Source organism: Scyliorhinus canicula, chromosome 1 (assembly GCF_902713615.1).
Source record: "Scyliorhinus canicula chromosome 1, sScyCan1.1, whole genome shotgun sequence".
Taxonomy (NCBI): domain Eukaryota; kingdom Metazoa; phylum Chordata; class Chondrichthyes; order Carcharhiniformes; family Scyliorhinidae; genus Scyliorhinus; species Scyliorhinus canicula.
Genome location: NC_052146.1, coordinates 9,911,148 through 9,937,698, shown reverse-complemented (window position 1 = coordinate 9,937,698; position 26,551 = coordinate 9,911,148). Strand labels below are relative to the sequence as shown.

Sequence of the window (26,551 nt, the reverse complement as noted above, 5' to 3'; positions counted from 1 at the left end):
CCTTTGACATATTTTGTTTTGTCATGATGATCTAGAGTGAGAGTTTAATTAGATTGGAATTGTGGAGACGTCCTGTTGTGATTTGAGACTGACAAACCCATATCGGCTTGGTTGGATTTTGGATCAGGTTCCAGATCGGAAGAAGTGCAGCCCAATCCATCACTCAGTCACCCTAAAAACAGTTGCAATAGTCCAACCCCAGTCATCTCATTCAGTGTCTTTTCATTACATTCTGAGGAGCTCTCTGTTATTTTGGTATTGATACAGCAAACTATTCCAAGCACTAAGAACATAGGTGGTAATTCTAACACTCTGCCAATAGAACTGAATCATCATTTCATAGTGATAAATAAATACTTGAAAATGAAAATCGTTTATTGTCACAAGTAGACTTCAAATGAAGTTACTGTGAAAGGCCCCAAGTTGCCACATTCTTTCTGTATTTGCTAAATTTAGACAGCACGATAGCACAGTATTTAATAATCTTTATTGTCACAAGTAGGCTTACATTAACACTGCAATGAAGTTACTGTGAAAATCCCCTAGTCGCCACATTCCGGCGCCTGTTCAGGTACACAGAGGGAGAATTCAGAATGTCCAATTCACCTAACAGCACGTCTTTCGAGACTTGTGGGAGGAAACCAGAGCATCCCGGAGGAAACCCACGCAGACACGGGGAGAACGTGCAGATTCCGCACAGACAGTGACCCAAGCCGGGAATCGAACCTGGGACCCTGGAGCTGTGAAGCAACGGTGCTAACCACTGTGCTACCATGCCGTGCAGTAGCACTGCTGCCTCACAGCGCCAGGGACGTAGGTTTGATTCCCGGCTTGGGTCACTGCCACACACCATTCTGACTTTAACTATATCCCTATTTCTCCACTGTCAAAATCCTGGAACTCTCTTCCTAACAAAACTCTGGGTGTCCCTGCGCCACATGGACTGCAGCAGCTCAAGGGGGCGGCTCACCAGCATTTTCTCGAGGGTTCTTGGAGCTGGGCAGTAAATGTTGGCCTTGCCAACAACGCCCACATCCCATGAACAAAAGATAAGAGGCCTTTTCAATCTTTCCTGACAGCTGTAATCTCTCTCTGGTCCCAATAGTAATAAATATTTCTTGGTAGCTTTGTTCGATTTGAGCTCCATTTAGTGTGTGTGCGCGTTCCTGAAGCTCTGGGTCTCAACAGAGGAAATAAATCTCTGTTTCCACCCTATTGAATGATTTTAATCATTTAATATATTGTATCCACAAGGAAATACTACCTGTCCTCATCATTTAACCCTTTAACCCAGTGTTCTTCAAACTTTTTTTCTGGGTACCCATTTTTACCCGCCGGCCGAGCTGCGCGGCCCACGCCGGCCGAGCTGCGCGGCCCACGCCGGCCGAGCTGCGCGGCCCACGCCGGCCGAGCTGCGCGGCCCACGCCGGCCGAGCTGCGCGACCCACGCCGGCCGAGCTGCGCGACCCACGCCGGCCGAGCTGCGCGACCCACGCCGGCCGAGCTGCGCGACCCACGCCGGCCGAGCTGCGCGACCCACGCCGGCCGAGCTGCGCGACCCACGCCGGCCGAGCTGCGCGACCCACCATTTTCTCTGACCTTGTTTGCTGCTGACACAAATGGAGGAAATGGTTTTGGGTCCCTTTGGCCCTCATACACGCTCCTCCAATGGAACCTGTTTGATGAAGGTGAAGCCTTCTGGTGTCAGAAAGTATGGAATCTCCATCTGTCCAAAGTTCTGAATTTTTTTCCTGTAATAATTTTATCAAATAACCTTGTTTTAAAAAAAAAAAGAAATTAAAAAAAAAAAAAGTTGCAACTGTTTAAAAATAAAAAATAGCAGCCGCACTGCGCATGCGTACCCGATTATGCGCATGCGCGCCGATCATCATGCGCATATACGCAATGCGGCCAATTTTTTTTAAAAAAACATGTTCGCGGTCGCTTGCAGCCGGCGTTATGAAAAGCCGGCTGCTGCGCGGGGATTTGCACGATCGGGAGGGTCGCGGACAACGGCTCCGCGACCCTCCCGACACCCGCCCAATGGTTGCGCCCCGACTTTGAAGAACACTGATCTAAACATCACTGTGGGATCGTGGGTGAACGGACGGAATGAACTAATTGGATTCTTTCTGTGCTGTCTTTTCTAACTGATACTGGGCTCAGAATGAGCTCTCACCTGCTGGTGTCATTAGTGCTTGCTCTCATAACTGATTGTTTCAGCAACACACAGATGGACAGAGTATTGCTCCAATAACAAGGTAAAGTCACCATAGTCCCAGATGACCTTTCCCCTTTTTGAGGGGGGAGAGCTGACTGGTGGTGATTTAACCCGAGGATCACCACACCTCGGGCAAGGGCCAAGGTTGAGAAGGTGGGGCCTTCGTAAATCACCTCAGCCGGGACGGGAATTGAACCCGCGCTGTTGGCCTCGCTCTGCATCACAAATAGGTGTCCAGTCAACTGAGCTAAACCAAGTAGCAACACGGTGGCGCAATGGTTAGCATTGCTGCCTCACAGCACCGAGGTCCCAGGTTTGATCCCGGCTCTGGGTCACTGTCCGTGTAGAGTTTGCACATTCTCCCCGTGTCTGCGTGGGTTTCACCCCCACATATAAACGCACCCAGCCCCCATGTTGCACTGGATTCCTCTTCAAAGCACCTGCTTCAATCCAAATCCTAATGTTGGTTGAGGGCAATAATCAGGGAAACATGAACTATCGCCCATCCAGAGCCTAGCTGCTGTGAGACCCAATGAAAGAAGTGTGTTCAGGATTGTGCGAGAAGGTTTATTGAGCCTAATCAAATCACTAAATGTTATTTGACACAACTGCTCCTGATTCTGTTTGAGGAGATTATTGAACTGGTTCTGGGAAGTCAGAGTTGCAGGAACACCGAGGAGGTAGATGTAGGGGGAAAATCGAACCGTCTCCATAGAAAGATTCCTGGATTCACAGTGGAAAATCTTAACACTTTGGGTTAACCCAGGCTGGCACCTCCTAATACCGGTAGTACCCTGCTGAAAATGCCGCCTTTCAATAAGCTGGTTTTGCTACCGATCTAGAGATCACATTATCTGGTTATTTATTCAACGCAGTTTATGAGATTTCATTTTTCATTGTTTGTCGAGCACCTTGAGATCTCCTGAAGTTGTGAATGCGCTGTATAAATGCGATTTATTTATTTATTTATTTATTTTTTTAATATCAGCAACCGAGCTACAATATATGGGAATTGTTGTGACTTGAATTAAAGATGCTCTGTGATCCATTTTACCACCTCTTTCTGTGACTACACTTGTAGTTTCTTGCCTGTAAAGCTCTTTAGCAGGTTCTACGGGTGTGAGCCTCCTGTAGAAACAGAAATCTGCGTTTTTCTTCACCCAAAGACCCAAGTAATTGAACACACCTGCTGACTTTCAGTGTTCAGGTAAGTGACTTTTGCGATGATTGACTAAACAAAAATGTCACCTTTTTTTTAATATAGGAAAAGGGCTCGTCATAAAGGAAGTCACTCCCACTGCCCGAGGATTGCTGAGGTAAATCTGATTTGTGAAGATGGTGATTAGATAAATTGTCCTCTTTGAAAGAATGCAAACAGAAAATGCTGGAAAATCTCGGCAGGTCCGGCAGCACCTGTGTGGGGAGAGAGAAACGGAGGACGGGATTCTCTGGCCACGTTGCGCTCTCGCTCAAACATAATGAGGTCGCTGAGTGGCGAGAGAGGCCAAAAGCGAGATCTGTGCCAGGCGGCAAACAGTTTGCGATGCAACCAGTCCGCTGCCCGAGGCAAAATCGGGATCTGGCCGTAGCGTGGTGAGAAACCAATTATCACCACTTAAGCCCCGTTTTATTCCCCATGCAATTAACGGGAGCCACCCCATATCCAACAGCCTCCCGCCACTCAGCGGCCACCCCAGGAAGTGCTCACGCTGGCACTGATTAGTGCTCCTTTTGAAAAATGTAAACCTTGTGGAAGGGCTTCAGTGGGGAGCTGAGGATGTGAGTAGCCATCTTTGCTCACCGGCAAAGAGCCAGGGGGTGCTGGGCCTGCCACCCCCATGCTCGGTGTGGGAACCTCAGCTGGGGCTGGAGGACCCTCCGCAGGGGGGCTGCCATGGGGGGGGGAGGGACTACTGCTCACGGCACCACCATGCCACCCCTACCCTAGATCATTTACCCATTCCGGGCAACCCTTGTCTCTGCCCGTCTGCCGCCGGACCATCCATAGCCCCCACCCCTGAGGCCTCTGGCTGTGCAGCTGACGGCTATCGCTAATAGGGAATTGGCGATAGTGGTTTAAGTGAGCACTTGGCACCGGCCAAGTGGATTCCTATGGGTTGGCCATGTAGCATGTGGGAGTCATTGCCTAACATCCCAATCGTACCTTGATGCCTGGACACTGCCTCCTGAACATGGCTGGAGGCAGCACCATACACACAACATCCGAACACCCAGGGGATAGGAGCATAAGACATAGGAACTAAATTAGGCCACTCGGCCCATCGAGTCTGCTCCGCCATTCAATCATGGCTGATAGTTTTCTCATCCCCATTCTCCTGCCTTCTCCCCATAACCCCTGATCCCCTTATTAATCAAGAACCTACCTATCTCTGTCTTAAAGACACTCAATGATGGGCAGCACGGTGGCACAGTGGTTAGCATTGCTGCCTACGGCGCTGAGGACCCGGGTTTGAATCCCGGCCCTTGGTCACTGTCCGTGTGGAGTTTGCACATTCTCCCCGTGTCTGCGTGGGTTTCGCCCCCACAACCCAAAGATGTGCAGGTTAGGTGAATTGGCCACGCTAAATTGCCCCTTAATTGGAAAAAATTATTGGGTACTCTAAATTTTTAAAAAAAGACACTCCATGATTTCGCCTCCACAGCCTTCTGCGGCAAAGAGTTCCACAGATTCACCACCCTCTGGCTGAAGAAATTCCTCCTCATCTCAGTTTTAAAGGGTCGTCCCTTTAGTCTGAGATTGTGCCCTTGTTTTAGTTTTTCCTACGAGTGGAAACATCCTCTCCACGTCCACTCTATCCAGGCCTCGCCGTATCTTGTAAGTTTCAATAAGATCCCCCCTCATCCTTCTAAATTCCAACGAGTACAGACCCAGAGTCCTCAAATGTTCCTCATATGACAAGTTCTTCATTCCAGGGATCATTGTAAACCTCCTCTGGACCCTTTCCAAGCCAGCACATCCTCCCTTAGATATGGGACCAAAACTGCTCACAATACTCCAAATGGGGTCTGACCAGAGCCTTATACAGCCTCAGAAGTACATCCCTGGTCCTGTATTCTAGCCCTTTCGACATGAATGCTGAAATTGCATTCTCCTTCCTAACTGCCGACTGAACCTGCATGTTAACCTTAAGACAACCTGACTTCCGCTGGCGACCATGGAGGAGTAGGTCACACATTTGATAGCTCCCACCTGCGACAGACTTTTGGATCCTTTTCCTCCGCTTTTTTCTGGATTTTATGGGATAAATCAGTGAAGAGTGAGACAGTAAAGAGAAATCCCCCTCTGCTGTATAGACAATTGGACCAGAAGTGGCCGTGTGAGAAGACACAGTCCTATACGGGAGACGCGAGCAGAGCTGGTAACACGGGACAGCATGGTGGGGCAGCAGGGCCGTGGAGGGGCGGCACAGTGGTCGACAGAGCAGCTGGTGAAGTTTTTCGAGGATTGCTTCGCCAAGCTGAAGAAGGACACGCTGGACCCGAGTAAGGCTTCGATTGATCAAGTGGTTCAGAATCAGGCAACCCACGGGGGATTTGTGAAGGGCAGGCAACGCGAAGGCTTTTTAAATGTTATTATGATGCCCTCAGAAGGAGAGGAGGTGGTGGTATCGATGGATGCGGAGAAGGCTTTTGATCGGGTGGAGTGAAATTACCTGTGGGAGGCTAACCCTAATTTGGGCAGCACGGTAATGCAAGTGATTAGCACTGTGGCTTCACAGCGCCAGGGCCCCAGGTTCGATTCCCCGCTGGGTCACTGTCTGTGCGGAGTCTGCACGTTCTTCCCGTGTCAGCGTGGGTTTCCTCCGGGTGCTCCGGTTTCCTCCCACAGTCCAAAGACGTGTAGGTTAGGTGGATTGGCCATGATAAATTGCCCTTGGGGACCAAGAAAGGTTACGGGGATAGGGTGGAAGTGAGGGCTTAACTGGTTTGGTGCAGCCTCGATGGGCCGAATGGCCTCCTTCTACACTTAAGTTCTATATTCAGGCGCTGTAATGGTTTGGGTTTGGTGAAGGCTTTATTGACTGGGCGCGGTTACTCTGGGTGCGAGGGGCAAGGTTTAGAGGAGATGTTTTACACAGGGTAGTGGGTGCCTGGAACTCGCTGCCGGAGGAGGTTGTGGAAGCAGGGATGATAGTTACGTTTAAGGGGCATCTTAACAAATACATGAATAGGATGAGAATAGAGGGATACGGACCCCGGAAGTGTAGAAGATTTTAGTTTAGCAGATTATAGTTTAGACGGGCAGCATGGTCGGCACGGGCTTGGAGGGCCGAAGGGCCTGTTCCTGTGCTGTACTTTTCTTTGTTCTATCAGGCACCATAGAAAGTGTGCGTATGAAGCGGCTGAGGTCGGGGTACTTTAAACTACACCGAGGGACGAGGCAAGGGTGCCCCCTCTCCCCGTTACTGTTTGCTCTGGCCATAGAGCCATTGGTCATGTCATTAAGAGCCTTCTAGGAACTGGAAAGGGCTGGTTCGGCCGGGGGAGCACCGGGTCTCGCTCTACGCATTGACCTGCTCTTGTATATTTCAGACCCATTGGAGGGGGTGGGGGAAGTAATGCGAATCGGGGGAATTTGGCAATTTTTCAGGGTATGAATTGAACATGGGGAAAAGCGAGATGTTCGCAATCCAGGCAAGAGGACAGGAGAAGAGACTGGGAGAGCTGCCGTTTAGAATGGTAGGGAAGAGATTGCGATATCTGGGAATCCAGGTGGCCCGGGAATGGGAGGCACTGCACAAGTTAAACCTATCCCGGTTGGTAGAACAAATGGAAGGGGAATTTAAGAGATGGAACATGCTCCCGCTATCACTGGCGGGGAGGGTACAGACCGTGAAACTGACGGTCCTCCCCAGATTTCTGATTGTCTTTCAGTGCCTCCCCATCTTTATCCCAAAGTCTTTTTTTAAATGGGTAAATAAGATTATTTTGGGCTTTGTGTGGACGGGTAAAACCCCGCGAGTGAAGAAAGTGTTGCTGGAGCGCAGTCAGGGGGAGGGTGGGTTGGCGCTGCCGAGCTTCTGCAATTACTACTGGGCGACTAATATAGCCATGATTAGGAAGTGGGTAGTGGGGGAGGGGTCGGCATGGGAGTGGATGGAGGCGGCGTCATGCAAAGACACAAGTTTGGGAGCACTGATAACGGCACCTCTTCCGTTCTCACCGGCCTGATACTCCACAAGTCCGGTGATGGTGACGGCTCTGAGAATCTGGGGGCAATGGAGGAGATATAAGGGAGTGGTGGGAGCATCGATTTGGACCCCAATTTATAATAATCATAGGTTTGTACCGAGTAGGCTGGATGGCGGCTTCCGGAGATGGCAGACGGCAGGAATTAGGAGGATGGGGGATCTATTTATAGATGGGAGCTTTCCCAGCTTGAAAGCTTTGGAGGATAAATTTGAATTGCCAGCAGGGAATGGGTTTAGGTATTTGCAGGTGTGAGACTTCCTGAGAAAGCAGGATTCCGGCCTTTCCGCTGCTGCCGCCACGGGGGATACAGGACAGCGTGGTCTCCAGTACCTGGGTGGGAGAGGGGAAGGTAGCGGATATCTACCAGGAACTTTCGGAGGCGGAGGAAACTCCGGTGGAGGAGCTTAAGACAAAGTGAGAGGACGAGCCAGGAGGAGAGATAGAGGCGGGTCTGTGGGCGGATCCCCTAAGCAGGGTTAATACCTCCTCATCGTGCGGCAGGCTTAGCCTGATATAATTTAAGGTAATCCACCGGGCACACGTGACAGGGGTTAGGATGAGTAAAAATTTCTGGGTAGAGGATAGATGTGCGAGGTGCGTGGGAAGCCCAGCAAATCATGTCCACATGTTTTGGGCATGCCCGAAGCTTAGAGGGTTTTGGCAGGGTTTCGCTAAGGCAATGTCCACGGTGCTAAAAACACGGGTGGTGCCGAGTCCAGAGGTAGCGATCTTTGGAGTGTCGGAAGATCCGGGAGTTCAGGGGGCGAAAGTGGCCGACATCTTGGCCTTTGCCTTCCTGGTAGCCCGGAGACGGATCTTGTTAATGTGGAGGGCCTCGAAGCCCCTGAGTGTAGAGACCTGGGTTAGTGACATGGCTGGCTTTCTCAGTCTCGAGAAAATAAAAGTTTGCCTTAAGAGGGTCAATGTTAGGGTTCACCCGGAGGCAGCAGCCGTTCGTCGACTTTCTCAGGAAAATTAAAAATGTCAGCAGATGCAGAATTCTGGGGGTGGGGTGGTTGTTGTAGTCTGGTTGAGGTGTGAGAAGATTGAGATGGGGGGGGGGGGGGGAATGTTTATTATACCAAGTTGATGTCATTGTCTATGTTATTTTCATTAAAAATTTTCAAATACCTCAATAAAATATTTTTTAAAACCTTCAGAGAATCGTGGACAAGGACTCCCAAGTCCCTTTGTGCTTCTGATTTCTGAAGCATTTCACCATTTAGAAAATAGTCCATGCCTAAATTCCTCAAGTGCGTAACCTCACACTTTTCAACATTGTATTCCATCTGCCACTTCACTGCCCACTCTCCTTCCCTGTCCAAATCCTTCTGCATCACCCCTGCTTCCTCAATACTACCTGTCCCTTACAGATCTTTGTATCATCTGCAAACTTGGCAACAGAGCCTTCAGTTCCTTCTTTCAGATTGTAATGTATATTGTGAAAAGTTGTGGTCCCAGCACCGACCCCTGAGACACACCATGATCACCGGCTGCCATCCTGAAAAAGACCCCTTTATCCCCACTCTCTGCCTTCTGCCAGTCAGCCAATCCTCTATCCATGCCAGGATCTTACCCTGAACACCATGGGCTCTTAACTTATTTAACAGTCTCCTATGTGGCACCTAGTCAAAAGCCTTCCGGAAATCTAAATAAATCATGTCACTGGTTCTCCTTTGTCTAACCTCCTTGTTACCTCCTCAAAGAACTCTAACAGATTTGTCAGACATGACCTCCCCTTGACGAAGCCGTGCTGACTCAGTCCTATTTTATCATGCACTTCCAAGTACTCTGCGATCTCCACTCCAGGGACCTGCCCTCAGCTGGAGGGTGGGTGTGCGCCACGAGGAGGGTGGGAGACCTACCCTTAGCTGGAGGGTGGGTGTGTGCCATGAGGGTGGGAGACCTGCCCTCAGCTGGAGGGTGGGTGTGCACCACGAGGAGGGTGGGAGACCTGCCCTCAGCTGGAGGGTGGGTGTGCGCCACGAGGAGGGTGGGAGACCTACCCTTAGCTGGAGGGTGGGTGTGCGCCACGAGGGTGGGAGATCTGCCCTCAGCTGGAGGGTGGGTGTGCGCCACAAGGAGGGTGGGAGACCTGCCCTCAGCTGGAGGGTGGGTGTGCGCCACGAGGAGGGTGGGAGACCTGCCCTCAGCTGGAGGGTGGGTGTGCGCCACGAGGAGAGCGGGGGGGAGAGATGGACAAAGGGTCCGGGGGTCAGCATGCATTGCAGAAGAAAGTGATAGAGGCATCATAATAGTTTTGCGAAAAGGTGTTTTATTGTGTTGTACAAACTCCACTCTCAAAGATGCTGCCCCCCCTCCCTTCCCAGTGCCCTCTGATCCTCTGTGTTTTGCCCTCCTCACTCTACCACTGCGTCTCAGTGTTTCCCCAGGATGCACGTCAGAGGTGGGGGTAGCCAGCTGATGCCCCTGGCCAGTATCCTCTGGCCTCTGGGGGCTCTGCGGTCGGAGGGCTCCGGCTCACTTGTCGACAGCCGTGCCGCCCTGTCCCCGTGTGCTGACTGCGAGACACGACCCGACCTCATCAGAGGGGTGAAACTCTGGGGAGCTGGTGCCAACATCCCCAGCCCATGGGACGGGTCTGGCTTGGCACCCAGCACCCCCTCCTCCCGATTGGGGCCCTGGGATTCGCCTTGGGATGGGGGGGGGGGGGGGGGGGGCAGCTAGTTTGAGCACCACACCGCTGATGATGCACATCAGGTGGTGGCATCTTGGGAGCCTCCCTCCGAATCTTGGGGCTGGTGCCCTCGGCGCCATTGTTGCGAGCTGGGCTGGGATTGGCTGAGCATGTTCAGCTTAAGTGCTGCTCGACCTTGTTAGTGGGGGGCTGGCGAGAGCGGTGCTGGCGAATCAGCTGCCAAGCCTTCATTCGCGACGAGACTCCCGTCAAGCCTCGTTAAGTGGACCAAGTTGCAGTAACGTCCGCCCACCATTTTCCAACATAAACTGCCACCCGGGGAAACATTCCCGGGAAAACATTTCCATGTGTATGTTCAGGATGGGCAATCGAAATTCTCAATGATATTGACAAACGCTTTAACCGGACTGTGATCCACACATTTGCATAAGTGTCGTATTGAATATGCCTTTCACCCCCTGCCCCCTCACACTTTGACCACTACCCCCTTACCTCGGGATGTACCCCTACTTTGCAATGCCGCTGCCACACTCCACCAGTGCCGGAGGTCACTCGAGAATCCCTCTCCACTGGCACATTGTACACCCCTCTCCCATCCCGTCGCCAAAGTAGCAAAGTCCAGCACGTTTAACTGGAGTCTCCACACCCCACTAGCTGCAGCCTTCTGTGGGACTCCTCTGGTGTTCCGACACCCATCTCCTCCGGGCCCAGGTATCAGCTGTGACGCGGTGGGTAGGACACTCGTTTCTGAATCACAAGGTTCGGGCTCCACTCCCGTGACTTGAGCAGGTGAGGCTGGTGGGTGATGGACAGAGTACTTTTGGAGAGGCTGTCTTTTGAACGAGACCACAAACCGAGGCCCTGACTGCCACCTCGGGAGACGCACTGTTTTGAAGAACAGGACAGGGATTTTCAGATCTCCGGTCAGAGGTCCTGGGAGGGAGGGTGACTCCAAGTCCAGAGGTGGCAATGTTTGGAGCGTAGGAAGATCCGGGAGCCCAGATGGGGAGAGGGGCCAATGTTTTTCCTTTGCCTCCCTGGTGGCCCGGAGACGGATTCTGTTGGGACGGAGGAACTCGGAGCCTCCAAAGTCGGGGGTTTGGGTGGGTGACAAGGCAGTGTTTCTTAGGTTAGAGAAAATAAAGTTCGCCTTGAGCGGTTCAGTACAGAGGCTCGCTCGGAGGTGGCAGCTGTTCATCGACTTCTTCAAGGAGAATTGACCGTCAGCAGGGAGGCGGGAGGGAGGGAAGGGGAGGCATGGAAGTGACGAATAAGGATAGGGAATCTAAGGGCAGCACGGTAGCATAGTGGTTAGCACAATTGCTTCACAGCTCCAGGGTCCCAGGTTCGATTCCCGGCTTGGGTCACTGTCTGTGCGGCGTCTGCACATCTTCCCCGTGTGTGCGTGGGTTTCCTCCGGGTGCTCCAGTTTCCTCCCACAGTCCAAAGATGTGCAGGTTAGGTGGATTGGCCATGATAAATTGTCCTTAGTGTCCAAAATTGCCCTTAGTGTTGGGTGGGGTTACTGGGTTATGGGGATAGGGTGGACGTGTGGACCTTTGGTAGGGTGCTCTTTCCAAGAGCCGGTGCAGACTCGATGGGCCAAATGGCCTCCTTCTGCACTGTAAATTCTATGAATCTAATGTATGGGTAGTCAGGGTTCAAGCCTAGGGGGAGCTGGGTATGTTATTGTGGGGCTTTTTGTGTGTGTTAGATCTCTCTGTTTAATATGTGAAAATGTTAAAATTATAAATGCCTCAATAAAATATTTTCTAAAAAGAAAAGAACAGGGCAGTTCTTCATGGTCTCCTGAACAATATTTATCCCGGTCTCCTGAACAATATCGGGCAGCATGGTAGCACAGTGGTTAGCACAATTGCTTCACAGCTCCAGGGTCCCAGGTTCGATTCCGGCTTGGGTCACTGTCTGTGCGGAGTCTGCACATCCTCCCAGTGCCTGCGTGGGTTTCCTCCGGGTGCTCCATTTCCTCCCACAGTCCAAAGATGTACAGGTTAGGTGGATTGGACATGATAAATTGCCCTTAGTGTCCAAAATTGCCCTTAGTGTTGGGTGGGGTTACTGGGTTATGGGGATAGGGTAGAGGTATTGACCTTGGGTAGGGTGCTCTTTCCAAGAGCCGGTGCAGACTCGATGGGCTGAATGGCCTCCTTCTGCACTGTAAATTCTATGAATATTTATCCCTCAATCCGCGTCACAAAAATAGATTGTCATTAGCACATTGCTGATTGTGGGGGCTCGCTGTGTGCAAATTGGGGCACATTTCCTGGATTACACTTCATTGACTGACTGCAAAGCACTTTGGGTCATCAGGCTGTCATGAAAGGCACTATAGAAAAATAGGCCTTTTCTCTTTTCCACCAGGTCAGAGGGCCAAACGTTTGAGATCCCAGTTGGGAATGGGAATTGTAAATGACAGATATGGGGATTTGTGTTAGGCCTCCCAGACCCAGTTAACTTCCTTGTCCGATTTTTCACTCTAATACCCAGGTGTCTCCATTGTGAACAATATCAGAATCAGTTCAACAACGAGTATTGAGAGCATTTCATCCACTGCTCCATTCCGACAGGAAGAAATAAAGAAATCGCTGACTTTCTGCTGAAGCTCTTCAGTCAGCATCGAAGCATTGCAATCGGGTCTTGCCCCTTTCATATTCATTCTCTTGACAGGGCAGCACGGTAGCACACGTGGATAGCACTGTGGCTTCGCAGTGCCAGGGTCCCAGGTTCGATTCCCGGCTTGGGTCACTGTCTGTGCGGAGCCTGCACGTTCTCCCCGTGTCTGCGTGAGGTTCCTCCGGGTGCTCCGGTTTCCTCCTACAGTCCAAAGACGTGCAGGTTAGGTGGATTAGCCATGATAAATTGCCCTTAGTGTCCAAAATTGCCCTTAGTGTCCAAAAAGGTTAGGAGGGGTTATTGGGTTACAGGGATAGGGTGGAAGTGAGGGCTTAAGTGGGTCGGTGCAGACTCGATGGGCCGAATAGCCTCCTTCTGCACTGTATGTTCTATGTGTTGCTGGCTAGATCAGCATTTATTGCCCAGGGCTAATTGGCCTTGTGAAGGTGATGGCAAACCATCATTGTGAACCGTTGCTGTCCATGTGGTGTAGATACACCCACAGTGCTGTTGGGGAGTTCTAGGATTTTTGACTCTGTAACAATGAAGGAACTGCGGCAGGGTAGCACAGTGATTAGCACTGCTGCTTCACAGCTCTAGGGTCCCAGGTTCGGTTCCTGGCTTGGGTCACTGTCTGTGCGGAGTCGGCACGCTCTCCCCGTGCCCACCTCCATTCTAACCTCCAAAAAGGTTAGGTGGGGTTACTGTGTTATGGGGATAGGGTGGAGGTGTGGGCGTTAAGTAGGCTGCTCTTTCGAAGGGCTGGTGCAGACGCGATGGGCTGACTGGCCTCCTTCTGAGGTGTAAATTCTCTGATTACCAAGTCTGGATGGAGAGTAGGTCAGAGGGAAACGTGTCGATGTTCCCCTGTGTCTGCTGCGTTTGTGCTGCTGGGTCGCTGAGACTGTGGGTTTGAAAGGTGCTGTCGAAGGAGTTGCACTGTGTACACACTGCCACGTCAGGCCGCCTCACACCCACATCCTGGGGCTAGGGTGGGATGTTAACACAAAGCTGAGTTGTGTGTTTAGTGTATTTATTTTTCTCTTTCCCAGAATGGAATCCAGAATTCTGCAGTTGACATCGGAGAAATGCAGCTTGTGGCCAACGGCACGGCTCGGGAGGTCTCGACGGAAAATGAGAACAACAATCACAGCATTAGCTTCGAGGGAATAGGTCAGTACGATATGGAGATTGTTCCAACAATACTGGGGATGTGGGATGTGGTTACAGTCCAGGCGAAAGGTTGATGGCTAAAAACTAAACTGTGACCTCAAATTGGTTTTGCTGCCAGTGAGGGTGGCTCAGTGGTTAGCACTGCTGCCTCACGGCACCGAGGACCCGGGTTTGATCCTGGGTCAGGGTCACTATCCATGTGGAGTTTGCACAAAAATGTGCAGGATGGATGAATTGGCCATGCTAAATTGCCCCTTTGAGTGTCATAGAGTCATAGATGTTTACAGCATGTAAACAGGCCCTTCGGCCCAGCTTATCTGTGCCGTCCAGTTTCTATCACTAAGCTAGTCTCACTTGCCCGCATTTGGCCCATATCCCTCTATACCCACTCTTTCCATGTAACTGTCTAAACTGCTTTTTAAAAGACAAGATTGTAGCCGCCTCTACCACTTCCTCTGGCAGCTCGTTCCAGACACTCAGCACCCTCTGTGTGAAAGAATGTCCCCTCTGGTCTCTTTTGTATCTCCCCCCTCTCAATTTAAACCTACGCCCTCTAGTTCTAGACTCCTCTACCTTTGGGAAAAGATGTCGACCATCTACCTTATCGATGCTCCTCATTATTTTATAGACCTCTATAAGATCACCCCTAAATCTCCTACACTCCAGGGAAAAAAGTCCCAGTCTATCCAGCCTCTCCTTATAACTCAGACCAAGTCCTGGTAGCATCCTTGTAAATCTCTTCTGCATTCTTTATTGGGGGGGAAAAAAGAATCGGGTACTCTAAATTTATGTTTTTTTTAAAAAACACAACTTTTACTGCCAGTTACATCTTTACCTTTTCCCAGTTCAGAACAGAAGGTTATCTCCAGGATTGTTTAACCCCTCTGTCCATCTGGAAAAAATGACACTCCCAACAGTCAGGAATTTTCATTTTATAAAAGGAATTCAAGATTGTGATCATCGGAATAAATCTTTCTTTTTATAAATTGAAGAGTACCAATTTTTTTTTCCAATTAAGGGGAAATTTAGCGTGGCCAATCCACCTACCCTGCACATCTTTTGGGTTGTGGGACCCGCGCAGACATGGGGAGAATGTGCAAACTCCACACCGACACGGGCCGGGATCGAACCTGGGACCTCGACGCCGTGAGGCAGCAGTGCTAACCACAGCGCCACCATGCTGATCTAGACCTCCTGAGTTTATCCAGCACTTATTATAAGAAGTAATATTTCCAGTGGAAATTTTCTAACCTTTTTAGAAAAGTATTACAATGGTCACTTTGCTATGAAGTTGTAGAATTATTTACTTACTGCTGCATTTGAAATCACAGCCTTGATATTCTAAAATGTAGACGGTTCAATATGTACATTTTATTTTCTTAAATATTCCAAAACTAACTTTAAAAAAAAGATTCTCCAAAGAATCATTTGAAACTTCAGCTGTATCTGACATATGCACTGTTGATGAAGTAATTCTGACTTGTTCAAGTCCCTGTTACTCTGCTGCTGCAGGCAATTCGCTCCACACGGAAATGGAACTGGCCTCCAGTGAATCAGCGGTGACGGAGTCCGGGAGTGACGAGATCTTTGTCATTTCAACTGGTCTCAGCTTGGGCAATTTGCATTTCTCCAGCTTTAAGACCAAGGTACGTGGAGGGAAATGTTGGGAGGGGAGAGGCGGTGGAATCATCTGCTTATGAGTGTGATGCACTATCGATTGTATGAAAGACTCAGATTGGTACAACAGAGGCTTTATTACAGTCAGATGCGTGGCCTCCTACTGCAGCTGGTAGAATGGCTGATCAGGAGGAGTCATGCATATTTATACAGCTCCTTGTGGGCGGAGCTAGCCGGCAGGGGCTACCGGCGAACCTGTAGCACAGGTACTACCGTACATCCCCTAATACAGGTGCACACAGTCAACACAGTGGATCACCACATTCACCCCCTGTTAAAAATGAGTCCGGCGGGGGTGGCGTGGAACTATATACAGAATTGTGAATTATTTACAGAGGGGATGGGAAAAAAAGTATATGTCCATCTTGTAGTCCGGTGCCCGTCAGAGGTTAAGCCTGTCCGGTGGTTTGACGGTTCGCTGGGAGCTACGTAGCGGTGGTGGCGATGTTGGTACTGGCGGTGTCGGCGTCAACGACGTTGGTGCTGGCGGTGTTGGTGCTGGCCAGTAGTTGGATGACTCCGGGAGCGTGCCGAAATCTTCCTCGTCCTCTAGCGTGGGCAGCGGAAGGAGGGATGGATCTGGTGGGGCTGATGCTGGGAGCGCCGGGGGAGGGGAGGGCGGCGCGTGGGTGGGGAAGTGTGTGGGAGCAGAACCCGAGGGAGCCAGGTCCCTGAGTGAGATCGTATCTTGGCGGCCGTTGGGGAACTCCACATAGGCATACTTGGGGGTTGGCGTGGAGCAGGCGTACCCTGTCCACCAAGGGGTCCGCCTTGTGGAGTCGGACATGCCTACGTAGTAGAACCGGCCCTGGAGCTGCGAGCCAAGTCTGGAGCGACACCCCGGATGTGGACTTCCTAGGGAAGGTAAAAATACATTCATGGGGTGTGTTATTTGTGGGAGTGCACAGTAGAGACCAGATGCAGTGCAGTGCATCAGGGAGGACCGGCTGTCAGCGAGAGGCTGGGAGGTTTCTGGACCGTAGGGCCAGCTGGACGGCCTTCCAAACCGTCCCGTTCTCCCTCTCTACCTGCCCGTTTCCCTGGGGGTTGTAGCTGGTCATCCGGCTGGAGGCAATACCCCTGCTGAGCAGGAACTGACGCAGCTCATCGCTCATGAATGAGGATCCCCTGTCACTGTGGATGTAGTCGGGGAAACCGAACAGGGCGAATATGGAATCGAGGGCCTTGATGACGGTGGCAGATGTCATATCCGGGCATGGGATGGCGAAGGGGAACCTGGAGAATTCATCGACCACACTGAGGATATATGTGTTGCGGTCGGTAGAGGGGAGGGGCCCTTTAAAATCCACGCTGAGGCGTTCAAAGGGGCGGGATGCTTTCACCAGGCGCGCTCGGTCTGGCCGGTAGAACTGCGGCTTGCACTCCGCACAGACCTGGCAGTCTCTGGTGACTGTCCGTACTTCCTCGACGGAGTAGGGCAGATTATGGGCTTTGACGAGGTGGTACAGTCGTGTGACCCCCGGGTAGCAAAGGCTGTCGTGCAGGGCACGGAGCTGGTTCACTTGTGTGCTGGCACATGTACCTCGGGAGAGGGCGTCTGGGGGCTCGTTGAGTTTGCCGGGCCGAAACAAAATCTCGTAGTTGTAGGTGGAGAGCTTGATTCTCCACCACAAGATTTTATCGTTTTTGATCTTGCCCCGCTGCGTGTTGTTGAACATGAAGGCTATCGACCGTTGGTCAGTGAGGAGAGTGAATCTCCTGCCGGCCAGGTAATGCCTCCAATGCCGCACAGCTTCAACAATAGCCTGGGCCTCCTTTTCTTTCTTTTTTTTGAAATAATTTTTATTGAACAATTTTGAATTTATACAACAATAACGCACCATAGTAAAATACCAAAAATAACAATAATATTAACAATCATAAACATTCGCCCCACCTCCATGAACAACACAGCATTTTAACAACAACGCAAATTAACACAATATAAAGTTACAGAATAGAAACTACAATAAGGAACCCCCTTTTCCACGCCTCCCCTCCCCCCTCCATCACCCATTTACGCACCATTGACACATTGGCCGCCCAGTAGTACCCCAGAAGGTTGGGCAGCGCCAGCCCGCCACGATCCCTCCCTCGCTCCAGGAACACCTACTTCACTCTCGGAGTCCCATGTGCCCCCACACAGCTCAAAATACTGCTAGTCACTCTCCTAAAGAAGGCCCTAGGGATAAAGATGGGCAGGCACTGAAAGAGGAACAAGAACCTCGGAAGCACCGTCATTTTGACGGACTGTACCCTCCCCGCCAACGACAATGGCAGCATGTCCCACCTCTTGAACTCCTCCTCCATCTGATCTACAAGTCTGGTGAAGTTATGCTTGTGAAGAGTCCCCCAGTCCCTGGCCACCTGCACCCCCAGGTACCTAAAGCTCTCCGCTGCCCGCCTAAGCGGGAGCCTACCAATTCCTTCCTCCTGGTCTCCAGGGTGCACCACAAACACCTCGCTCTTGCCTAAATTTAATTTATAACCTGAAAAGGTCCCAAACTCAGCTAGCAGCTCCATCAACTCCGGCATCCCAGGGCAGCACGGTGGGCTAGTGGTTAGCACAACTGCTTCACGGCGCTGAGGTCCCAGGTTCGATCCCGGCTCTGGGTCACTGTCCGTGTGGAGTTTGCACATTCTCCCCGTGTCTGTGTGGGTTTCACCCCCACAACCCAAAAATGTGCAGAGTAGGTGGATTGGCCACGCTAAATTGCCCCTTAATTGGAAAAAATAATTGGGTAATCTAAATGTATAAAAAAAAACTCCGGCATCCCTCCCACCAGGTCCGCCACATACAGTAACAGGTCATCGGCATACAACGACACCCTATGTTCCTCCCTACCTCGCACCAAGCCTCTCCACCTCTCTGAATCCCTCAACGCCATCGCCAGCGGCTCGATTGCCAGTGCAAATAACAAGGGGGACAGGGGGCAACCCTGCCTGGTCCCTCGGTAAAGCCGGAAGTACTCCGACCTCCTCCCATTCGTGGCCACGCACGCCATCGGGGCCTCGTATAGCAGCCTCACCCATCTAATAAACCCTTCACCAAATCCAAACCTCCCCAACACCTCCCATTAGTACCCCCACTCCACTCTATCGAAGGCCTTCTCCGCATCCAGCGCCACCACTATCTCAGCCTCCCCCTCAATCGCCGGCATCATGATGACATTCAACAACCTCCGCACATTCGTGTTCAGCTGCCTTCCCTTCACAAAACCTGTCTGGTCCTCGTGCTCAACCCCTGGCACACAGTCCTCTATCCTGGTGGCCAGGATTTTTGCCAGCACCTTAGCATCCACGTTGAGGAGAGATATGGGCCTGTATGAACCACACTGCTGGGGGTCCTTGTCCCTCTTTAAAATTAACGAGATCAGCGCCCGCGACATCGTCAGGGTCAAAGTCCCCCCTTCCCACGCTTCATTGAGTGTTCGCACCAGCAAAGGGCCCACTAGGTCCACAAACTTTTTATAAAATTCCACCGGGAACCCATCCGACCCCGGACCCTTCCCTGACTGCATCTGCCCGATCCCCTTAACTAGCTCCTCCAGCTCAATCGGCGCACCCAACCCCTCCACCTGCTCCTCCTGCACCTTCGGGAAAGAAAGCCTGTCAAGGAACCTCTCCATTCCCCTCCTCTCCCCCGTTGGCTCCGACCGGTACAGTTCCCCGTAAAAGTCCTTGAAGACCTCATTCACCTCTACCCCCTTCCGCACCACATTCCCACTCTTGTCTCTCACTCCAGCAATCTCCTTAGCCGCATCCCGCTTACGGAGCTGATGAGCCAGCATCCTACTCGCCTTTTCACCATGTTCGTACACTGCCCCTTGTGCCTTCCTCCACTGTGCCTCCGCCTTTCTAGTGGTCAGCAAATCAAATTTAGCCTGCAGGCTGCGCCTCTCCCCCAACAGTCCCTCCTCTGGTGCCTCTGCATACCTCCTGTCCACCTCCAGCATCTTTCCCACCAGTCTATCCCTCTCGCTCCTCTCCCTGTGTGCCCGGATGGATATCAGCTCCCCACGAATCACTGCCTTCAGGGCTTCCCAGACCATCCCCACCTGAACATCCCCCGTATCATTCACCCCAAGGTACCCCTCAATACTTGCCCGGACCCTCCTACACACCACCTCCTCCGCCAACAACCCCACATCCAACCGCCACAACGGACGTTGGTCTCGCACCTCTCCCATCTCCAACTCTATCCAATGCGGAGCGTGGTCGGAGATTGCAATGGCCGAATACTCGGCCTCCTCCACTCTCGGAATCAGTCCCCTACTCACCACGAAGAAATCTATCCGAGAGTAGACCCTATGTACGTGGGAGAGGAAAGAGTACTCACGTGCCCTCGGCCTCACAAACCTCCATGGATCCACCCCACCCATCTGGTCCATAAACCCTCTCAGTACCTTGGCCGCCGCTGGCCTCCTACCCGTCCTAGAGCTGGACCGATCCAGTGAAGGATCCAACGTCATCGCCGCCACCGGAAGCCCTGGGCCTCCTTTTCAACAGACGAATGTCGAATTTCGGAGGCATGGAGGGTGCGGGAAAAGAATGCCACGGGTCTGCCTGCCTGGCTTAGAGTGGCGGCAAGGGCGACATCTGAAGCGTCGCTCTCTACTTGGAAGGGCAGTGTCTCATCTACGGCATGCATACCGGCCTTGGCTATGTCTGCTCTAATACGGGCGAAGGCATGTATAAGTGGGCGGGCCTTGTCCGCGTAGTTTGGGACCCACTGGGCGTAGTAGGAGAAGAACCCAAGGCAGCATTTGAGGGCCTTGGGGCAGTGGGGGAGGGGAAGCTCCATGAGGGGGCGCATGCAGTCGAGGTCGGGCCCCAGGAGTCCGTTTTGGACTACATAGCCGAGGATGGCTAAGCGGTCTGTGCTGAACACGCACTTCTCGTTATAAGTTAGATTGAGGAGAGATGCGGTGTGGAGAAATTTGGCAAGGTTGGCGTCATGGTCCTGCTGGTCATGGCCGCAGATGGTGACATTATCTAAGTACGGAAACGTGGCCCGCAGTCCGTACTGATCAACCATTCGGTCCATTTCTCGTTGAAAGACCGAGACCCCGTTAGTGACGCCGAAGGGAACCCTGAGGAAGTGATAGAGGCGACCGTCCGCCTCGAAGGCCGTGTATGGACGGTCCGATTTACGGATCGGGAGCTGGTGGTAGGCGGATTTCAGGTCAATAGTAGAGAAGACCCGGTACTGTGCAATCTGATTGACCATATCAGATATGCGAGGGAGGGGGTACGCGTCGAGCTGCGTGTACCGATTGATGGTCTGACTGTAGTCCACGACCATCCTGTGTTTCTCCCCAGTTTTAAACACTACCACTTGGGCTCTCCAGGGGCTGTTGCTGGCCTCGATAATACCCTCCCGAAGCAGCCGCTGGACTTCGGACCTGATGAAGGTCTTCTCCTGGGTGCTGTACCATCTGCTCCTGGTGGCAACGGGTTTGCAATCCAGTTAGATTGGCAAAGAGGGAGGGGGGCTCGACCTCGAGGGTCGTGAGGCCGCAAACGGTGAGTGGGGGTAGGGGCCCGCCGAATTTGAGGGTGAGACTCTGGAGGTTACATTGAAAATCCAGACCCAGCAATAGTGCAGCACAGAGGTTGGGTAGAACATATAGACGGAAACGGCTGAATACTATGCCTTGGACAGTGAGATTGACCACACAGAAACCTCGGATCGAGACAGAGTGGGACCCGGAGGCCAGGGAGATCCGCTGGTTGGCGGGGTGGACCGCGAGGGAGCAGCGCCTTGCCGTGTCCGGGTGGATGAAGCTATCAGTGCTCCCGGAGTCCAGTAGGCAGGAGGTCACGTGGCCGCTGATTAGCACCGTCGTCGAAGCGGTGGCCAGGTTGTGAGGACGGGACTGGTCCAGCGTCATAGAGGCAAGCAGCGGGTGGTCATCCGAGGAGTCAGATGGGGAATGACGGCGACCCGGGTCCAGCGGGGACCCCCAGAGTGCGTGGTGTGGTGGCAGCGCAGGCATATTGAGCAGGAGTGGCCCCAGTTGGGGGGGTCGTTTGCAGGGTCCAAGAGGAGTAGGAGGGGGGGTTTGGGGGACCCACAAGCTCACTTGGAGATCGGCGCATCTTTCAAAATGGCGGCCCAGCCCGAGCGCGGCCCAGTCCGAGCACAGCCCAGTCCGAGCACGGCCCAGTGCTAAAAAGAAATTCTAAGGGCGGGATTCATAGAATGTACAGTGCAGAAGGAGACCATTTGGCCCATTAAGTCTGCACCGGCCCTTGGAAAGAGCACCCTACTTAAGCCCACACATCCACCCCATCCCTCTAATTCAGCAACCCACCCAACCTTTGTGGACACTAAGGGCAATTTACCATGGCCAATTCCCCTAACCTGCACATCTATGGGCTGTGGGAGGAAACCAGAGCACTGGACGAAACCCACGCAGACCCCGAGAGAAAGTGCAGACTCCGCACAGACTGTGACCCAAGCCGGGAATTGAACCTGGGACCCTGGAGCTGTGAAGCAACTGTGCTAACCACTATGCTACCGTGCTGCCCTTCCGCATTGTGCATAGGCGGGGAGGGATTCTTCTACCCCGCCCACCGCAAGATCGCCACGGGGGAGAGGCAGACAGTGGACCTCGGGTGGGATTTTCCGTTCGGCAGGCAGGTGCAGCCGGAGAATCCGGCCCTAAGTGTGGGCTAAACCGGTGAGGAACTCCCCAGGGCCCAAAAAAGTGACTTGAGTGTCATTGAAGAGCGGTGGGGAACTCGGCGACCGAGCCGACGGGAAACTCTCTGAAAATCTGCCACAAATTAACTTGAACATTTTTTTTTAACTTCTCAAACTGGAAACATTGAAATTCCTCAGACAGCTGCTCGTTGTTTATCGGGATGTGTTTATCGGGATGTGTTTATCGGGATGTGTTTATCGGGATGTGTTTATCGGGATGTGTTTATCGGGATGTGTTTATCGGGATGTGTTTATCGGGATATTAACTTTCGAACAGTTCAGTCCCTTCAGATGTGTTTTCCACCTACGGTCTAAAGCAGGGGTGGGCAAACTACGGCCCGCGGGCCGCATGCGGCCCGCCAAAGGTATCTCTGCGGCCCACCAAGTCATTAAAAAAAAAAAAAAAAAATTTTTTTAAAAAAAATTTTTTTTTTTAATTTAAAAAAAAAAAAATTTTTTTTAAGGTTAATGGGGGGGGGGCTGTTGGGTTACTTACTGGTATAGGGTGGATACGTTGACTTGAGTAGGGTGATCATGCTCAGCACAACGTCGAGGGCCGAAGGGCCTGTTCTGTGCTGTACTGTTCTATGTTCTATATGAGGCGCCCAGAATCATAACCGGGTGAAGTAATTATTTTACTTAATATACTATGCGGCCCTTTGTGAATTGTGAATTTCTGAATGTGGCCCTTGCACGGAAAAGTTTGCCCACCCCTGGTCTAAAGGCTTTTAAAAATTAAAATGTGACACCAGCTCAGTCACTATTTATCTTCTCTTATCTATTACTTAGGCATCAGTGGTATGGCCAATGTTCCCGGCTATCCTTAGCTGCCTTGAAAAGGTGACGCTATATCTTGCTTGACTGGTTTGGGACTGGACTCGTGTTAGCCTGAACCTAGTCAGGGCAGCAGGGTCTCCCTGCCTGAATGATGATGGTAACAATTTGACCGCTTTTGGAGTCACAACTACTGATGTCAACTTTCAATTTCCAGACCTTTTTCAGTATTTAAAAAAAAATCCCAATTCAAGTTCTTATCTCTGGATTATTTTTTTTTAAAAAAATTTTTATTAAAATTTTTGCATAATATCAACAACAAAGACAGAATTTTTTTTACAAAGAACAGCCCCCCCCCCCCCCCCCCCCCCCGCGCATACTCAGCGGAAGAGATAAACTAACACCCATCATTCCCCCAAAACATCTGCCCGTCCCTTCAATAGACAGGACAGAAACCCCCCCCCCCCAACGTGTATACACAGAAGAGGAAATTAATTAATGCCCAACATTGGCACAGAACAACTATGCCCGTCCCTTTAGTACAAAACATCCCCCTCCCCCCTGGGTTGCTGCTGCTGCTGGCCTGTTTCTATCGTTTTGCCAGGAAGTCCAGGAATGGCTGCCACCTCCTGAAAAACCCCTGCACTGATCCCCTTAGGGCAAATTTCACCTTCTCTAGCTTGAGAAACCCCGCCATGTCATTGACCCAGGCCTCCACGCTTGGGGGCCTCGCATCCTTCCACTGAAGAAGAATCCTCCGCCGGACTACTAGGGACGCAAAGGCCAGAACACCGGCCTCTTTCGCCTCCTGCACTCCCGGCTCCTCCGCAACCCCAAATATTGCGAGCCCCCAGCCCAGATTGACCCTGGATCCTACCACCCTCGACACCGTCCTTGCTACGCCCTTCCAAAATTCCCCCAGCGCTGGGCATGCCCAGAACATGTGGACATACCTTAAACTGTATGAGGCCAAGCCTCGCACAAGAAGAGGAGGAGTTCACCCTCCCCAGGGCGTCCGCCCACGTCCCCTCCTCAATCTCCTCACCCAGCTCCTCCTCCCATTTACCCTTCAACTCCTCAATCGAGTATCTCTGGATTATTAATTCGGGCTTCAGGATCGCTGACTCCCATTAGGCCATCTGTTCCTCAATTGCCAACCTTGATGGCTTGTTGCACCATGAACTTTGAACCTTCACCTCTTTCAATTAAATTTAACACCATGCCCATTGTCGCCTCTTGAGATTCAATTTTAGAGTCTTGGTGTCTTTTTAAACTGCAAAATATACTCAAACTAGACACAAAATATCATGGCACCCTTTTAAAATAAATGTTCTGTACTTTTCTAAGAATATTTGTCTGTTCAAGGTCGGCGATGCGGTTGTTTGCTCATCGATGCCAACTGGAGTCACATTAAAGTAAAGATTCTGACGTTGGCACAACAGCTGGCAAATATTTTGGTTCGTAATAATTGTCTAGACGTGGGGATTATCTCATTTTATGGAAGGAAAACAAAGATTAACAGTGAGTTTCTGTTTGGACTGAGGAACTACTGCTACAGCAACAAGAGCTTGAATTCATGTAGAGCCTTTTAACCGAGCAAATTGTCATGTGACTGAATTTGACACGGCTGCATGAGGAGATATTGGGGCAGACGATCAAGAACTTGGCCACAGAAATCGTGATAAAGGAAGACAGTGTGGTTGGAGAGAGAGGATGCCAGAGATTGGTCCCAGAGGCAGCACGGCCACCTTATGGTGGGACAGATATAACTGAGGATGGGTAAGAGGCCAGGATTGGAGGAGCGTAGAGCATTGAGCAGCATGGCAGCACAGTGGGTAGCACTGTTGCTTCACAGTGCCTCGGCCCCAGGTTCGATTCCTGGCCTGGGTCACTGTCTGTGCGGAGTCTGCACGTTCTCCCCGTGTCTGTGTGGGTTTCCTCCGGGCGCTCCGGTTTCCTCCCACAAGTCCCGAAAGACGTGCTGTCAGGTGAATTGGACATTCTGAATTCTCCCTCTGTGTACCCGAACAGGTGCCGGAATGTGGCGACGAGGGGATTTTCACAGTAACTTCATTGCAGTGTTAATGTAAGCCTACTTATGACACTAAAGATCATATTATATTAAAGAAGTGATTGAATTTCAACTTTATCCGCTTTCTGTTAATTTAAATGGTAAAGAGCCACCTAACGTCTCTTGTAGCCAGAGAACTGACTCTGGTATTCAATGTAAAAGTATGTAATGTGTTGAATCACAAGTTAACTAGATGCAATACAACTGAGCAAACACTAGAGGGGGCACGGGAGAGCCATATAAATAGACGGGGACAGGAAGTGAGGGGACACTTCACTGAGGGCAGAACTTGGAGCAACACAGATACACCCACACGCCAGCTAGGAACACTGAAGGTAACCTTAGGAAACAGCTCTGAAGAGTGAACGAACTTACAATAAAGCATCTTCTCCACATTTGAGACTACGAGCTTTATTAAGACACGAGAAACAACACAGACCATATTTATTTCTTCCTTTTAATTTTGTCCTTTTATAAAAGTTTATGGCCCTGATCCATTTAAAAAAAAAACATTCACTTGGAATGTGGGCATCGCTGTCGTTTATTGTCCGTTCCGAGTTGCCCCCTGAGAAGGTGGTAGTTGACCATCTTGAACCAGGGCAATTTGATACAAGGGAGTGGCTTGCTCGGCTATTTGAGGGCGGTTAGGAGGAGACGGTCAGGTTTGTGTGGAACTAGTCACGTATAGGCCCTGGCTGGGTAAAGGTGACGGATGGGCTTCCTTCCCTAAAGGACACTGGTGAACCACAATGGATTCACAGCTTCCAATCCAACAACTCCATACTCACTCATACTGATGCCAGATTTTTAATTTCCAGATTTGGGAAACCAAATTCAGATTCTCCATTTTATATACTGAACCCCACCCCCTAAGGAGTGACTGCGGGAGGAGAGATGGGGCGCTGAACTATTGGGTGGTGTTGACCATTGTCGTTTGGCCCACAGGACCATTGAAACCCTGAGTGGCCAATTCCAGATCCTCTAATCGATGCTTCTTGACTGACACCATCGATACCGACGTCACTTAGCTTGGTCCAGGGCAGCATCCTGGGTGCAGTTCCAGCATTGGCCACTGCTCCCTGGGGCACTGCAGGGAATGAAGAGGTTCTGAGCCTCTGTTTGGATGTAACTCCTGGAAAACAGGAACTCTAGTTGGCCTGGAATCTGTCCATATCCGGATCAGTCAGTCGACATGGCTTCATGAAAGGGAAGTCATAGACTCCGAGACATTTACAGCACACACAGGCCCTTTGCCCATCGTGTCCACGACTACACTAATCCCATTTTCCAGCCCTTGGTCCACAGCCCCTGGAGGTTTCAGCAGCACAAGTGAATATCAAAATACTTCATAAATGTTACGAGATTTTCTGACTCAACCACCCTCTCGGGGCAGGGAGGTCCCCCCCTCTCGGGGCAGTG

At 51.3% G+C, this 26,551-nt stretch overlaps 1 protein-coding gene across 2 annotated transcripts in view; it reads left to right on the top strand.

Moving 5' to 3' along the window:
* The window catches only part of si:dkey-112e17.1, an 82,851-nt gene that overhangs the window by 24,391 nt on the left and 31,909 nt on the right, over nucleotides 1-26,551 (top strand). For both annotated transcript variants that reach the window (XM_038806998.1, XM_038806908.1), the window contains exons 3-5: nucleotides 3,486-3,537; nucleotides 13,781-13,901; nucleotides 15,414-15,547. In XM_038806998.1, the coding sequence (XP_038662926.1) occupies nucleotides 3,486-3,537; nucleotides 13,781-13,901; nucleotides 15,414-15,547 (307 nt within the window). The remainder of the gene's footprint in view (nucleotides 1-3,485; nucleotides 3,538-13,780; nucleotides 13,902-15,413; nucleotides 15,548-26,551) is intronic.